This window comes from Hemiscyllium ocellatum, chromosome 5, assembly GCF_020745735.1.
Source record: "Hemiscyllium ocellatum isolate sHemOce1 chromosome 5, sHemOce1.pat.X.cur, whole genome shotgun sequence".
In the NCBI taxonomy this organism is placed as follows: Eukaryota; Metazoa; Chordata; class Chondrichthyes; order Orectolobiformes; family Hemiscylliidae; genus Hemiscyllium; species Hemiscyllium ocellatum.
In genome coordinates, this window is record NC_083405.1 from 71,292,264 (window position 1) to 71,308,034 (window position 15,771).

At 37.8% G+C, this 15,771-nt stretch overlaps 1 protein-coding gene across 1 annotated transcript in view; it reads right to left on the reverse strand.

The window, feature by feature from the left end:
- Positions 1 to 5,508: 5,508 nt before the first annotated feature.
- LOC132816070 (receptor activity-modifying protein 3-like) overlaps positions 5,509 to 15,771 on the reverse strand; it is a 49,129-nt gene continuing 38,866 nt past the window's right edge. The window contains exon 4 of the mRNA XM_060825499.1: positions 5,509 to 10,114. Within this exon, the coding sequence (XP_060681482.1) occupies positions 9,859 to 10,114 (256 nt within the window). The 3' untranslated portion in view covers positions 5,509 to 9,858. The remainder of the gene's footprint in view (positions 10,115 to 15,771) is intronic.

Consider the following 15,771-nt stretch of genomic DNA (forward strand, 5'->3'; position numbering starts at 1 on the left):
GGAAGCAGGCAAGAAGAGTCACTGAAGATATGGAACTTGGTAACTAATGGCATCTTTGTTTAATTAATTTGACACTACTGTTTATGACTGAATGTGACAATGCTGCAGAACTTTGACATGATACTTTAGCCATGGGTGCACTAATCTCAATCTTGCTCTTTCTGCCATTTAGCATACATGTCTTCTGCTGTCACTTCAAAACGTTGGCACCTCACTTTCAGATGTTCTTTGAGATCCAGCAGTGCACTTCTGCATTCCACATTGAACCAGGATTCATCCCTTGCTTGATATTAATTGTAGAGTGAGGATCCTTATTGGCTATAGGGTTTCAGATTGTTTCTGGTGCTGCTGATGGCTCACAGTGTCTAATGGATGATGAAAATTGAGTTGTTCGATTAGTTGTAAATCTATCACATTTAAAATGCTCATATTACCACACATATGAATGGAGGGCATCCTCCATTTTATTTTGTGAATAGATTCCCTACAGTGTGGGAAAAGGCCCTTCAGCCCAAGAAGTCCACACCATACAAGTCCACACCATCTTCACCAAACCTGCACAGTTGTCACTGCTATAAATACTTGTACTGCACCAATGCATCTGTGACCCGTAGATTGATGAAGATGAGCTTGAGTAGGATTTTCCTTGAGTTTATTTTCTCCCCACCTGCCACACAATCAATCTGGTCACTATATATTCAGAACTGCACCACCTCAGTCAGTACTGGTGCTACCATGTGGCTCATATTGATGGACATTGAGGACCCTGTTCTGAGCACATTCTGTGCTTTGCTGTTCTTAATGCTTCTTCCAAATTACATTGTTACTTCATAAGCAAGGTAGGAGGTAATAGCAATGTTCCTCGCCCATATTTGACATGCTGCATGGAACTTCCTGGGATCCAGAGTCAGTGGTGAAAACTTTCAAGGCCCCTGCCTTCTACCTACATCTCTTTGTGCCAACCACTCTAGTGAATTAGAATATAATCAGGAGATATTGATAAAGGACTCTTGGGTATTGATTGAAAGATAGGATTCCAACACAACAGCTATTCCTTGACAAGTCAATTGGCCAACTCTCTCAATGTTAGTACAAGTCCTCAGATGTAAGTTGAGGTGGAATTTGCAGGGTTTACTGGGTTGTGCCACTTTGTAATATATGAATCAGGAACTTAAATTGCCCAATACTCACATTTTCTGCTTCGCAGTTTGTTACAAGATGGAACGACAGATGATATGTCAATCCTGCAGTATTTGGGGTCTTCTGGATATTATTTTGATTGAGGACAAGGACACCTTAAGGTTCGAGCAGCATTAATGACTTGGAGGTTGAACTACAGAAACTGTGATACATACTCAGCTTCTCTGTACCAGGGGTTGATACCACTTAGGTTATGGTCTTCTGATTTGGTCAGTATTGAGGGATGGAAGGGTATAACTGTGAGCGAGGTAGGTATGGAGGGTAGGAGTGCAGGACTGTCAGGCTCAGCAATTGTCCGATTGGTCTGAGATTTTCTCAGTCTGTTTGGATGAGTACAGGGACTGCAGGATGGAAAGGAAACTGGCCAGGATTTTATACTTTATAGTTCAGGGAAACATTCAGGTTGATGGAGGGGAATAAGAAATGTAGTAGCAGCAATAGTAGCAATGGTAGTTGTAGGGGATAGTATAGTCAAAGGAATTGACACCATTCTCTGCAGAAAAGTGCAGAGTTCAGATGGCTGTGCTGCCTGCTTATTACTAGAATTGAGGACATCTACTCAAGGTTGAAAAGGAACTTGCAGAGGAAAGGGAATGATCCAGTCATTGTGGTCCAAAAAGGTACTATTGGCACAGATAGAATAAGGAAGGATGTTCTGCCAGGTACTAAATTGAAAAGCAGAACCTCAAAGGATTTAATCTCCAGTTTTTGCCTGAGCCCACATACAACTTATCATCCCTCTGATTTTATGAATGCTATGTGGCTCAAATACAGGTATGGGAAAAAAGGGTTCCAGTTTAAGGGTAACTGGCACCAATACTAGGGAAAATAAGGCTCTACCATTGGGGCGGTCTGCACCTAAATTGTACTGGGGCCATGGTTCTTGTGAACTGAATTACTTGGGGAGTTGATAGGATTTAAAATTAATCATGAGGGCAAGGGAACAATTGTGGAAAGATGTGATATATCAAAGAGTAGAAACAAAGTGTGACAGGAAAGTAGTAATAGGGGAAATAATGTTCAGAGAATGTCAGGGTGAGGACAGAGAGGAAAAGCCTAGTTAATCAAGACTAGAGCGGACCAAGACAAGAAAAAGATAAAACTGAAGGCTCTGAACCTAAGAGTGTTTTGTATTCAAAATATGGTAAACAAATTGATTGAGCACATTTCAATAAATATGATCTCGTTGCCCTTCTGAAGACATGACATCAGAATGATAAAGATTGGCTCCTATATATTCAGAGCAATATGAAATTCAAAAATAATAGGAACCTCAGTAAATATGAAGGGTAGCATTGTTAAGTAAGTGCAGTAGGTGACTTTAAGTTCCATCTAAACTAGTAAAATCAGATTGGCGTTAATAATCTGAATGCAGAGTTCATAAAATGCTTTTGAGATAGTGGCTTAGAGCAGCACATCCTGAAACCGATCAATGAGTAGGCTATATTAGACTTGAAGTTGTGTAATGTGACAGGATTAATTAATGACCTCAAGGTAAAGACACCCCTAGGTGGCAGTGATCACAAGGTGATTGCATTTTACCTCCATTTTGAAAGCAACAAGATTGGGTTTAAGCACTTTAAATCTAAATAAGAACAACTATGTCAGCATGACAGCTGAGTTAGCTACAGTGAACTGACATTATAGGCTGCGGGACAGATCAAAAGAGCACAGCAGGTACTTAATGGGATATTTCAGAATCCTCCAAGTAAATATATTCTTCCAATTAGGAAAAATTCAAATGGGTGGACCTACCATCCATGATTAACTAATGAAATTAAGAAAAGCATACAACTGACCACAGGTAAATAACAGGTCAGATAATTGATCAGAATTTAAAGAACAGCAGAGAATTACAAAACATCGATCAGGAGGAAAGAACTATAGCATGAGAGGAAGCTATCTAGGAATTTACATATGGGTAGCAAGAGTTTTACACGTATTTAAAAAGAAAAACTGTTGTAAAGTGAGTGTTGATCCTCTTAGAATGCAAGTATGGGGCGTTGATAGTAAATAATAAGAAAACGCCAAATGAAATGGGTAAATATTTTCATTTTGTCTTCAATATACAGGAAACAAAAAAAACTGGAATAGTTCTAAATCAGGAGGTGAAAGGGAGAGAGGAACTTAGTGAAATTACAATCACAAGGGAAGCAATGAATAGCAAATAGATGAACTGCTGGCTACTAAGTCTCCAAGTCAAGATCGACTTTGTCCAAGAGTTTTAAAAGAGCTAGCTAATGAGCTTGTTGATATTTTGATGTTCATTTTTCAACATTCCCTTGATTCAGGAAAGGTTCCATCAGATTGGGAAGTAGCAAAAATAACCTCTCAATTTAAGAAGGGAGGGAGGCAGAAACTGAAAACTGTAGGTTGATTAACTTGATATGTGCCATAGGAAGGTATTTGAATCAATCATTAAAGAGATTATAGCTACAGCCTAAAAAATATCTCAAAGTAATCAAGAAGAGTTAGCAAAAGTTTGGTCAAAGGGAAATCAGGTTTAACCAATTTATTGCAGTTCTTTGAAGCATTAATATGCATTGTGAAGAAAAAGGAGGCTATGGATATAGTGCACATCAATGGTTATTGTGGAAAATAAAAGGTTATGCTTTAGGGGTAACATATTAGCATGGTTGAAAGAGTTGACTGACAAAGAACAAAGATGTGCAGGTTAGATGAAGTGGGCATGCTAAATTGTCCATAGTGTTCAGAGATGTGTAGGTTAGGTGTGTTAGTCAGGGGTAGAGTAATAGAGTAGGGGAATGGGTTTGGGTGGGTTACTTTCAGAGGGTCAGTGTGGACTTGTTGGGCTGAAGGGCCTGTTTCCACACTGTAGGTATTCTATTCTATTCTAAAGACTATGTCTCGTTGGTATTGTGTTTGGCAGGATGCGGCAAGTCAAGTTCTGCAGGGTTCTATGTACTGGAGCCTCAACATTTTATAACTTATATTAATGACTTGGATGAGAAGATCGATGGCTTGGTAGCTAAAATTTGCAGGCAACACCAAGATATTTAGGAAAACAGGTTGTGAGAAAGACATAAAGAGATTGCAGACAAATTGAGATAGGATTAGTGTGTGGACAAAAATCTGGCAGATGGAGTAAAGTCTGGGAAAATGTGAAGTTGTTCACTGTAGCAAGAAGGCAAAAGCGGAGTATGACTTAAATGCAAAATTCCCAGGTATTGAAGAATGTAGGTATTCTCGTAGATGAGCCACACAAAATTAGAACACGTGGTGCATGTTCACAAGGCTAATGGAATGCTGCATGAGAGGAATTAACATAAGGATGTTACGCTTCAGTTATGAAGGCATTATTGAGACCACATCTCAAATACCATGCACAGATTTGAGTTCTTTAAGGAAGGATTTAATGCACCAGAAGGGTTTACTTGATTGCTACCTGGAACAAATAGGCATACATTGAAGATAGATTGGACAAGCTGGGTTTCTTTCTATTAAAGTTTAGAAGACTGAAGGATTACTTCATTAGCATGTACAAATTCTTGGATGGTCTTGACAAAGTGGAGATAGAAAGGATTTCTTCTCTTCCGGATCAATTTGGAACTTGGAACACTGTTTTAAAATTAGGGGTCATCCCTTGTGGGATGGAGTTGGGGAGGCGTTTTTTTTCTCAGAGGGTCAGAGTGATGTAACTCACTGCCTCAACACGTAATAGAGAAGAAGCCATTAAATATTTTTAAAGACCTAAGAAAATAGATTCTTGTTAGGCAAAGAAATCAAAACTATCGGGGGTATTTGGGAATGTGGAATTCAAACACAAATATATCTGCCACGATGGGCAGAATGATCTACTGCTGCTCCTATGTAGTATGTTTATACATACAAAAGAGTGGTTTTCCAGGTCAGTTCAATGAGCAATTCAATATTGTTGCAGGTCTGAACTTAGAATTTGTTCAGAATCAGTTTCCAGGAGATTTATAACAATCCAGTAGTCTCGTGGTCTGCATTACTGATTCTGGTTTTCTCTTCAAAATTTATTTAAATAATTCAATTTACCTTTCCAAATTGTTAGGTGAAATTTGAGCTCACATCTCCAAATATTGACCCAAGCTTCCACATTACTAATCCATTAACGTTACCACTGTGTCACCCTAACAATTGTGCAAATAGTGTAAACAATGCATTAGTACAACACCTATCTCAACGTGAAAGTTAGATATTGCTTCTAATTATAGAGTTACACATTTATAAAAATGGATCTCCAGTAAAAAAAAGCTTGAATGAAAAATGCACAATTTTCTACACACTTTGCAATAATTCACATTTTATTCCAAAAGTCAGTTTTTAAATAATACAAAGCCAGACAAAGCTAAAACTGGACATTTTCCACTTGATTAGACTACATAGCTTATGCAGTATTTGGAAACATTGAAAATTCAAGATGCACAGCATCCCCATTCACGTTTCTAAGCTTTCTTATTAATTTCAAAATATCAGGACTCATTTTTGACCATAAATGTTTCATAACAATCATATATAAGTATGTTTCAAGCCTTTGTAAAATTCTAACACGTTATGACCTTGAATGTAATGTGCACTGGAGCATAATGTAGATTTAACCACCCACAGGAGTAACGTATATTGGAGCATAACATACTTAAACAACTGCAGGCTGTTTATGTGCACTGGATGCAATATGCCTCAAGACTACAGCTTTAAAAGTAATGTGCTGTCAATTAAAAGCAAAACAGGCATTTTCAAGCACTGCAAAGTCAAGCATAGCATGTAATATTCCTTTTTTTTAGGTGAACAGAGGCAGATTCAAAAACAAAACTAAGAAAATATCATCAGCAATCTCTGGCTTTACAAACCAGAACTGATATATGATCATATCCATGTTCACAGACCAGTCAGTTCCCTAAGAAATCGCTATAGAGACTCAGCAGGTCTGGCAGCATCTGTGGGGAGAAAGCAGATATAATGTTGTAATTCCATCAGTTCTGATGAACAGTCACCAGTTAACTTTGCTTTCTTCCCACAGATGATGCCAGACCTGCTGGGTTTCTCCAGCAATTTCTGGTTTTGTTTCAAATCTCCAGCATCCACTGTTCTTTGTTTTATTTAAATCTGTTGCTTAATATTGATTGAGGCTGGTGGACCTTCTTCCAGTGGTTTGATGGGTAAACGTATTATATGGTAAGGAGCATAAATGTGCCGGATTTGAATCTGAGCCTGGGCGGAGTTAACTGGCTTCAAATATTGCATAAATGTCAATGACCCTACTGGCAGAGAGCTTAGAAGTGTAAAAATTTGCCACTGTGGCCATTACTAGTTACTGTAGGTAAATAAGTCTGAATGATCATCAGGTAAGGCGAGGTTGGCTGTGATACACCCATTGATCAACTTGTCTGCTCTGTTGTCTCAGTTTGGATATGAAGAAAGACCACTTGAACAAGACACTGGACGGCTGATGACATCTGTGGAACTATACCCCAAACAGATTTGCTACTTTCAAATGAAAATTATATCAGAAAAGTTTGATACTAATAGATTGAGCATGAAGTAATAACTATGTGAGCATATGTAACACAGTGATAGAGTTTGTTGGAATGCAAACAGATTAGCCCAGCTTTCTAATAGTCAACTTTAGGTGGAGATTTGCATAATTCTGAGGTCACAGTCTTCCCAACTTCTTTTATTTAAATTGTCCAAAACATGGAAGGGACTAGTGCTTAACTAATTATTTCAGTCAATATCTGATTACAGTGGTTTCATGGAAGTTTTTTCAAGCCTATATTCACAGGTTCTGTATTGGGTGACCCTAACACCCCCACCTCAAAGCAGATCTTTCTTTTGATTTGGTTTCATATAGTTCTTCATAACCTATCAAGGTTATATGGATTTTATCCTGCTTCCATCTTTAGGATTATGATAGCGTGTATTAAATTTCTAATTTACAAAACGCAGGGATCAAAGTACAACAGTACTTAAGTGATAGGTGTTGTTCATATTTTGGAAAAATAAAACAGCAAATTCCCAATCTCTGAAATCATCAACAATTATCAAGCACAGACTAAACATTTCCAGACAAAAGTGTAAATAGTATTCTTGGGCATGCCTTCTCTAACATTGATAAAGTCCGAGAATTATGTCTTATAATAGGGATGGAGAAGAGGACACAATGAAAGACGGCAAATAAATAAATAAAGACTTATAGGACACTCAAGAGTCTCATTCTTCCTCCACCAATTACTCTGAATGAAATCTCAGTTACAAAATGTGTCATTGTCAGAATCCCTTATGCCAAGGTGAAAATAGGTAACTTTGAAGCAGTTAAAATACTTTGCTCTTATTTGAATCAGAATGGAGCACTGAATTATAATGGTTGTCCCACATGATGTGGAAGAACTTGATACACAAAACCAACACTAAAAGACATATCAGTTCATTCTGTATAGCAATAATGCATTTTATATTGCAGTTTTTTATAAAATTTCAAAATAGACTAATTTGTTACAAATGCTTAAGGGCTCCTATTTCAGTATGCACCAAATAAAGTTCAAATAAAAATTATTCTGAACTAAATATCTATTATCATTAAGTAAACTTTATTGGTCATTTCTGTACAAGAACTTTTTCAAAGAAGGGTGCCTATGGGAACCTGAATCTCCGAGACAAAGCACAAAAGCCTTTAACCTGCCTTCCCCCAAGTCAGATCAGTGGGGAATTCAAATGAAATATAATTCATATATGTTCACATTCAGAAGTAAATGTATTTTTTGCCATAACAGACAACATTTATGCTTCAGGTGTTTAAAAAGTTAGAACATAAATATGTCTTTAAATTGGAGTTTGAAGTGTTGTAAAAGGCAATGAATTTGGTCACTCACTGGGTGTACCTTCAACTTTGACACCCATGTTAATGACACCAAAATCCTTAGCTCTTCTAAGGATTCCAACGTAACCCTGGTTGGAAGTGGAATATACAAGATGGCTAAAAATTAGATCAAGTCCTATGCATTCTGGGTTCTAAACTTTTCCTGATGTTTCCTCTAGTCTTTGTGGAGAGTGGAACAATGATTTGACAGGAGTACAACAGTGGAACAATGATTTGACAGGAGCAGTACAGTGAAGTGTTCCTGCTTCCAGGCTGAGCAGATCCCAAGGCTGTTATGTCTCATTCAAATACACTCCATAATAGAAATTGGGTAGTCTGGTTTATGAGAAATCTTATCCTTGCTTACAAAGGTCCTGTCTGATTTTTATCAGCAAATTTAATTACAGATGAAAAGATGCATCCTTAGTAGCTTAAATGCTTTCCAGAACCACTTAAGTTATGTAACCACTTTTTGATCATGCTAGTAAAACCACCTGAAAATACCCTTGAAGGTCAGACACAAGACAAGTTTTTTTTATATTAATGTGCACATACAGTCATGCAAAAACAAAAGCTAAGGAGCCATGCATTTGAACAAATCACCAACATGGACCAAAGAAAGATAGAGGAACATTGTCTCTGACCCAATAGACTACGCGCGGCTCAGTGACAGAATCTAGTGGCAATACAATTTAGATGATATTACCAGAATGACTAGCCCATGTTTTTCGGGGCAGGGGGTACAAAAAAAAGCCCTACAAGCTATCTTGACAACAGCTGAACATGTTAAATGGGATGCTGTGCAGTCAAGTGCAGTCTTGGTGTCAGGAATTTACCAAGAGGTATACTTTAGCTTTAAACATTGTGTGGAAGTCATCAGTTTAAAATATACAAAACAGGTTTATGTCATTTCAGGCAGACAACAGAACACAGTAAAGCCACATTCACTTTTACACATATTATAGCAATCACAAATTGCAGTAAAACTGTTGTATTCTGACCATTGTTCATTTTGTGGTTATAGTTATTTATTTTGCTATGTCTGTTTAAGACTAAGATTGTAATAGAAGAATGTTGGTTGTATCACAATCGTAATTTTTCTTCTGTCCAAAATAAAGTGGAATGAGATGAGCAGCATATTTAGTTTAAGTCATAATAGAGAGCTTAGGAAATGCAGGGCTGTTGTCAGTTCCCATACCACTCCTGATGAAAGCACAGTCCAACCATTTCCGTTCATTCTTCTCCTTCTCTGGGAAGCACTTTCAACATCCTTCCTGGAGTTTGCTCCACACCCTCCAACTCTGAGAAATCTCTTAAAATGGAATTGGGCACATTTATTTTCAGTAAGTGCTGATATCTTCTTCACGTGATTGTCTTCAATGTTGTCTCATCTCACTTTTACATAGCTGGCTTTATAATTTACTGCCATGTAGACTTGGGTAGTTAACAGTATAGTTTCCAATGTTGGCTCATGAATATAACTAGTTATCCAATAAAGTGTGAGTTTGATAAAAGTAAATTAGGTTTTTGAGCCCTATGAGTTTGTAACAGTTTAATTATCACCACTTGTGTCTATAGGATCACCTTTTTTGTTATTGAGCAAATAAGGACACTGTTTCTTTCCTAAGAGGGTCCAAAACTTTAACCTACCTCTCTTGCAGCTGTATATTCTGAGAGAATCACTGGTTATCCTCTTCCAACTGAAGACGATGAGCAACAATCTAAACATTATCAGTGGAATCGACTCAATCACATTAAGGTAGAGTGATTGTAAAGTAGTAGTTTGTACTCTTGTCCAACATGCACTTTTAAATCTACATCAATACATCATTCCTTTTACTACACCATACCACGATTGCAATCATTATTATGGTTAATAAAATTGGCACTGTGATGAGGGCAATGAGGATCTTGTCAGGAGGGTCCTGGAACATTAGCATCTCCAAAGTACAGTTTGAAAAAAAATGTTTATGGATATTAATAAGATAATTTTCCACTTGTGGATTTGGCCAGAAGCAGGAAATCCCTTCTACGACTCTTTCTGCACAGTATGAGAAAGTACTGTAATAGCTGTGAAAAGATATACAAAAGCAGAATTAATTAACACATACTTTGCGAATAATTGATACTGCACAAAAGAGCTTATTTTTTCATTACATAACTTATTGAACCAGCTAAGTCTGTACAAATAGAAAGAAAAACTTACTGAGGTAGATTATCATTTACAGATCAGGAGGGCGGTGCTGAGTTGGAGGCTTGGGACTGGGATAATGTGGAGGGGAGGGGAAATGAGGAAACTGGTGAAATCCAAATTGATCTGTGTGGTTGCAGGTTCCCAAGACAGAATATGAGGTGTTCTTCCTCCAGGCATCAGGTAGTAAGGGTTTGGCAATGGAGGAGGTGGAGGATCAGCTTGTCCTTGGTAGAGTGGAGGGCAAGTTGAAGTGTTCAGCCACAGGACGGTGGGGTTGGTTGGTGCAGGTGTCCTAGAGATGGTCTCTGAAATGATCCGTAAGTTGGCATCCTATCTCCCCAATGTACAGGAGTCCATATCAGGTGCAACAGATACAGTAGATGACATTGGTGGAGGTACAGGTAAATTTTTATCAGATGCAGAAGGATCTTTTGAAGCCTTGGACAGAGGTGAGGGGGGAGGTGTGGGTGCAGCTTTTGCACTTCCTGCGGTGGCAGGGGAAGGTGCTGTGAGTGGGATGTGGGCTGGTTGGGGACATGGACCTGATGTGGGAATCGTGGAGGAATGGTCTCTCTGGAACGCTGATAGGGGTGGGGAAGGAAATATATCTCTGATGGTGGGGCCCGTTTGTAGATGACCAAAGTGGCGGAAGATGATATGATGTATACGGAGATTGATGAGTTGGACGGTGAGGATCGGGGGTTCTGTCTTTGTTGTATTGGGAGTGATGAAGTTCAAGGGTAGAGGTGCAGGAAATGGACGAGGTGTGCTGGAGGGCATCGATGACCATGTGTGAAGAGAAATTGTGATCTCAGAAGAAGGAGGCCACCTGAGATTTTCTAAGGTGGAATTGGTCATCCTGGGAACAGAAGCAGCGGAAACGGAGGAATTAGGAGTAAGGGATGGCGTTTTTACAGGAAGTCGGGTGGGAGTAGGTGTAGTTTAGGTAGCTGTGGGAGTCAGTGGGCTTGTAGTAGATGTCCGTGGTTAGCCGGTTGCCGGAGATGAAGATGGAGAGATCCAGGAAGGGGAAAGAGGTGTTCGAGATGGTCCAAGTGAATTTGAAGTGTGGGTGAAAGGTGTTAGTGAGTTTGATGAACTGTTCAATCTCCTTGTGGGAGCACGAGGTAGCATCGATACAGAACAAAAAAAAGAAATAAAGATTCTGTATCTCAGTGCAAGCAGCACTCACAACAAAACATCAGCAATTGATAGCAGAAATAAAAATATATGTAACTTGACAGCCATTTCAGAGACATGCTTACAAGGTACCAAGATTAATATCCAAATATTCAGGTACATTTCATATTTTGAAAGGATAGAAAATGAGGAAAAAGTGATGCGGTTAATTAAGAATTACACCATTTCAGTAGCAAAATGACTTTAGTTCAAAAGATCAAGATGTATAGTTTAGGTAAAGGCAAGTAATTGCAAAGGCAACAATCCATTACTAGGAGGAGTTTATAGGCTCCATCACATTAGCTATAGTGTAGGATGGAGTATATAGGTAGAAGTAATGAGAAGTTGCAAGAAAGATACTGCAACAATTATGATAATTTTAACATATTGCCTGCACGAATCAGATTGGCAAAAGTAGCCTGGAAGATATGTGTTGATAGAACGTATTCAGACAATTTATTAGAGCAGCACATTAAGTATTATCTAGAGAGAAGGCTATTTTAACCATGGTAATGTGCATTGAGATATGATTAAATAATAATCTCTTCATAAAGGAGCCCCTACACAACAGTGATTAGAATATGATAGAATTTCACATCAATAGATTACAAGAGTATGAAGACAGAGGTGGATAAAATGAACTAGAAATAAGTTAGAAAGACAATAGTAAAACAGTGGGGTAGACATTCGAGGCAATATTTCATAAGTCTCAACAAAATTATGTTCCACTGAGAAAAAAGCTCCATGGTACATTCTAGGTAAATTAAGGTGATATCAAATTGGAAAAAACACACACAATACTGTCAAAGTTAGCAATAGGTATGGAGATTGCTTGAATTTTAGAAACCAGTAAATAATGACCAAAGTATGGGATAAATTACAGTATGAGAGAAATCTGGCAAGAAATATATAAAAAAAGTAAGAGTTTCTACAAGTATTTGAGAGTTATGACAATAATTAATGTGTATAGATAATGGTGCCTTGGTCACTTAGAGGGTGAGACTGGACAATTAATAATGAGAAACAAGGAAGTAGTAATGGTATGAAAAATTGTGTCCATCTTCACCGTAGAAAATATAAAAACATCCAAGTTTGCTTGAAAATCAGGAGATAACAGAGAAGGAGGAACTTAAAACAATCATAATCACCAGGGAAAAGATACTAGGGAAGCTATTAGGAATAAAGGTTGTTCCCTGGACATTATGGTTTGCATTCTAAAGTCTTCAAAAAAGTGATCTTAGTCAGATTAGTCAGTACATTAGTTGTAAGCTTCCAAATTCCTGAGGTTCTTGAAAGATCCACATGGATTGGAAAAATTAGAAGAGAAAATATCTATTCAAGAAGTGATGGAAGCAGAATGCAAAAACTACCGGCCAGTTAACGTAAAATCTTCTATAGGAAAAATGCAAAACCTCATTATTAAATGGTAATAGTAGGACAATCAGAAAATCATAACATGATCAAGCAATGCAAACAGGTTTCTGTGAAAGCAAGATCATGTTTGGCTAATCAGTAAGATTTATTAAAGGAAGTAACAAAGTGAGCTGAGATAAATGGGGTTCCTGCAACTGGATCATTAAGTTTCCAAAAAGGCATTTGATAAAGTGCTACATCAAAGACAATGAGACTGAACCTCATGGTGTAGAGTGCAATGTCTCTGATTTGTGCTTCTCTGTGGTGTTCAATGTATTCCCAAATTTATTTTTAGATGTCTTTTGGTGCACGCCATGCTTCCTTATTTTAATTCCATCACCTCGCAGACCTCATCACTCACTTTTCATTATTGGCAACGTCACTCAGCACACTTAGCTGTCTGTAGTGCAGTAACAACAATTACAATTGTCTGTAAGGAATGCCACAAGCAATTGTAATTGTTATATTATATTTTACAAAAGCACACTGCCTGTTATAGCGTATAATGTTCAGATATAATTGCAATGTGTGTCGTCATGTCATTGAAAAATAGACAATTGTTTGATGTTCCATGAATAATGTCACTTTCAACTGTACAACAAATTTACAATAATTTGGATCAATATTTAAACATTAGTTGTCCCAGCACGTGCCATACTCACTGCCTGCATTAACTTATTACTCATCAGAGGCTGACAGCTGATATAGAGCTCATCAATACAGATAGGAAAGCCTGGTGTTTGATGACTCTACCCCTGTCAGAGAACTTCTTCTTTGTTCTTCCTGGCCCCTCCCACCCACCTTCCTATTTGCTTAAAATATCTTTCATCTCCCTTCCTCTTTCGTTCTGATTAAACATGATTGACCTGAAATATTAAGACTGCATCTCTACATAAATACTATGTCACCTGTTGAGTTCTTTTACAGCATTTTTGTCACTTCTTCAGAATTTCAATTCTGCAGGCTTAGTGTTCTGCTTTTGTATTAATATCTGATTCACACGTTAGTGGATATCAGTTGTAGCAGCAAAAATGGCTGTACAAACCATAATCGCCAAGCTAAGAAGAGAAAAAAAATCTCAGCACTTGGACTAAGAAGCCTGATACTTTAAGAGACATAAATAAAGAAAGGTTAGCTCCCAAGGGCACAGCTTTAGAATGAAGGGATAACCCTTTAGAACTGAGATGAGGAGGAATTTCTTCATTTCAGAAGGTGGTGAATCTGTGGAACTAATTGTTGCAGAATGCTGTGGAGGTCAAGAAATTGAGTGTATTTCTGACAGCGATAGATAGGCTCTTGATTAGTAAGCAGATCAAGGCTTTCGGGGAGAAGGTAGGAGAATGGGGTGCGAAACATAGCAGCCATGGTCAAATGGTGGAGCACTCATAATGGGCCAAAAAGCCCAATTCTGCTTCTATATCTTATGGTTTTAAGTTCCTGTATGCTTTGCTAACCACCCTATCAATATGCCCTGTCAATCTCAAAGACTGTCATCTGGTTGAAGTTGTTAAAATTCTGAGGTGGACATAATAGATTCCCTGGCAGTATTTTGAAGAAGAGCAGAGGAATTCTACCTGCTTTTTCCTCAATCAGCACCTGATTATTATTACATTGTCTGTGGGAAATGGGCAAACAAGCTTCCTATATTACAACAGCAATTGCAATTCAAACGTACTTCATTAGCTGAAAGGATTTCTTATTCCACGGTCATAGAAATTGTAATGTCTTCTGTACCTTGATACAGACAAGTGGAACAAACAATTTTGGGCATTGTTCAGCTGATCTAGTGCTTACTACTTCTTGGATATTAACAACAGTATGAAATGGCTGCCAATTATCATCACCCTATTGCATAGCAAATGCTTCGAAAAGTATTTGATTGTTTGTAAACTTCTTTGAGAGATCCTAAGTTCACAAAAGGCAATATAAATGTAAGATCCTCCTTCATCATAATGTATACAGCAACTTGGATGTTATCCATCAGAGTATGCAAGCAGTTGTTTTCTTGACGTTCTCTGACACTGCTTGTTGCTCACCATCAGTATTACATGCTTAAGTGCACCATCTGCGCTAGTTGAAGCTGCACTGGTGTTTGTAAATAAGATGATGGAAATACAATTTCTCAAAAGACTATTTTTCTCTGGGACACAGGAAACAAATCGACTGTTCTACCAGACCAACACACTGCATCAGGAAGCTTGTTCAAATATGCTGCAAGATATGGTCTGAAATAACATTTCTGTCATTGTGTGTATCCATATATGACAAAGTGAAACACAAAAACTGAGCTTCGGATAATATTTTCTGTATGTTAGGGGGAGGTTTCAATTTCATTTTCCTTAATTTTTTCACATGTTCATAGAGACAAGCATGTTCAGATAGTCTTCCCAAAGACAGTCACATGCTCCCAACTTGAACATTCACCTCCAGATCAAGTGTATTTTGTTCATTATTTGCCATCTTCTATCTAAGTGCATGCCCAACATGTTACTGATGAATGGCAGATATTTTACAATCGTGGGAGAGAAAATATGAAATTAAACAGATGTAAAGCCATGTTAGGTGAATTAGTGGAGGTGACTAAAATTTGGTTAAAATGGGTAGCTTTGCAAAAGTGTTTAAGAAAGAATTCATGGTGGGATGAAATGATTAAAAGGAAGTAGTACAGATACAGAACTAGTTTGAAAGGCATGATACATGATACATCTGTATGATATGCTGTACTGCCATGAATTCATAAGATTTAGAATGTATAGGTACGTGAAGCCTTTGGAGACACATGCCAGGCACACCTTCTGAAGATAAACCTCGAGACTTGGCATTTCTCCTCAACTTATAGTTTTTCATTAACATTTGAGGTTATAAAAGATTTGTATTCAAAAGCAGTATTAGGCATTCAAATATTTTTGTCTTATAAAGATATACTTCCTACAGCAACCAT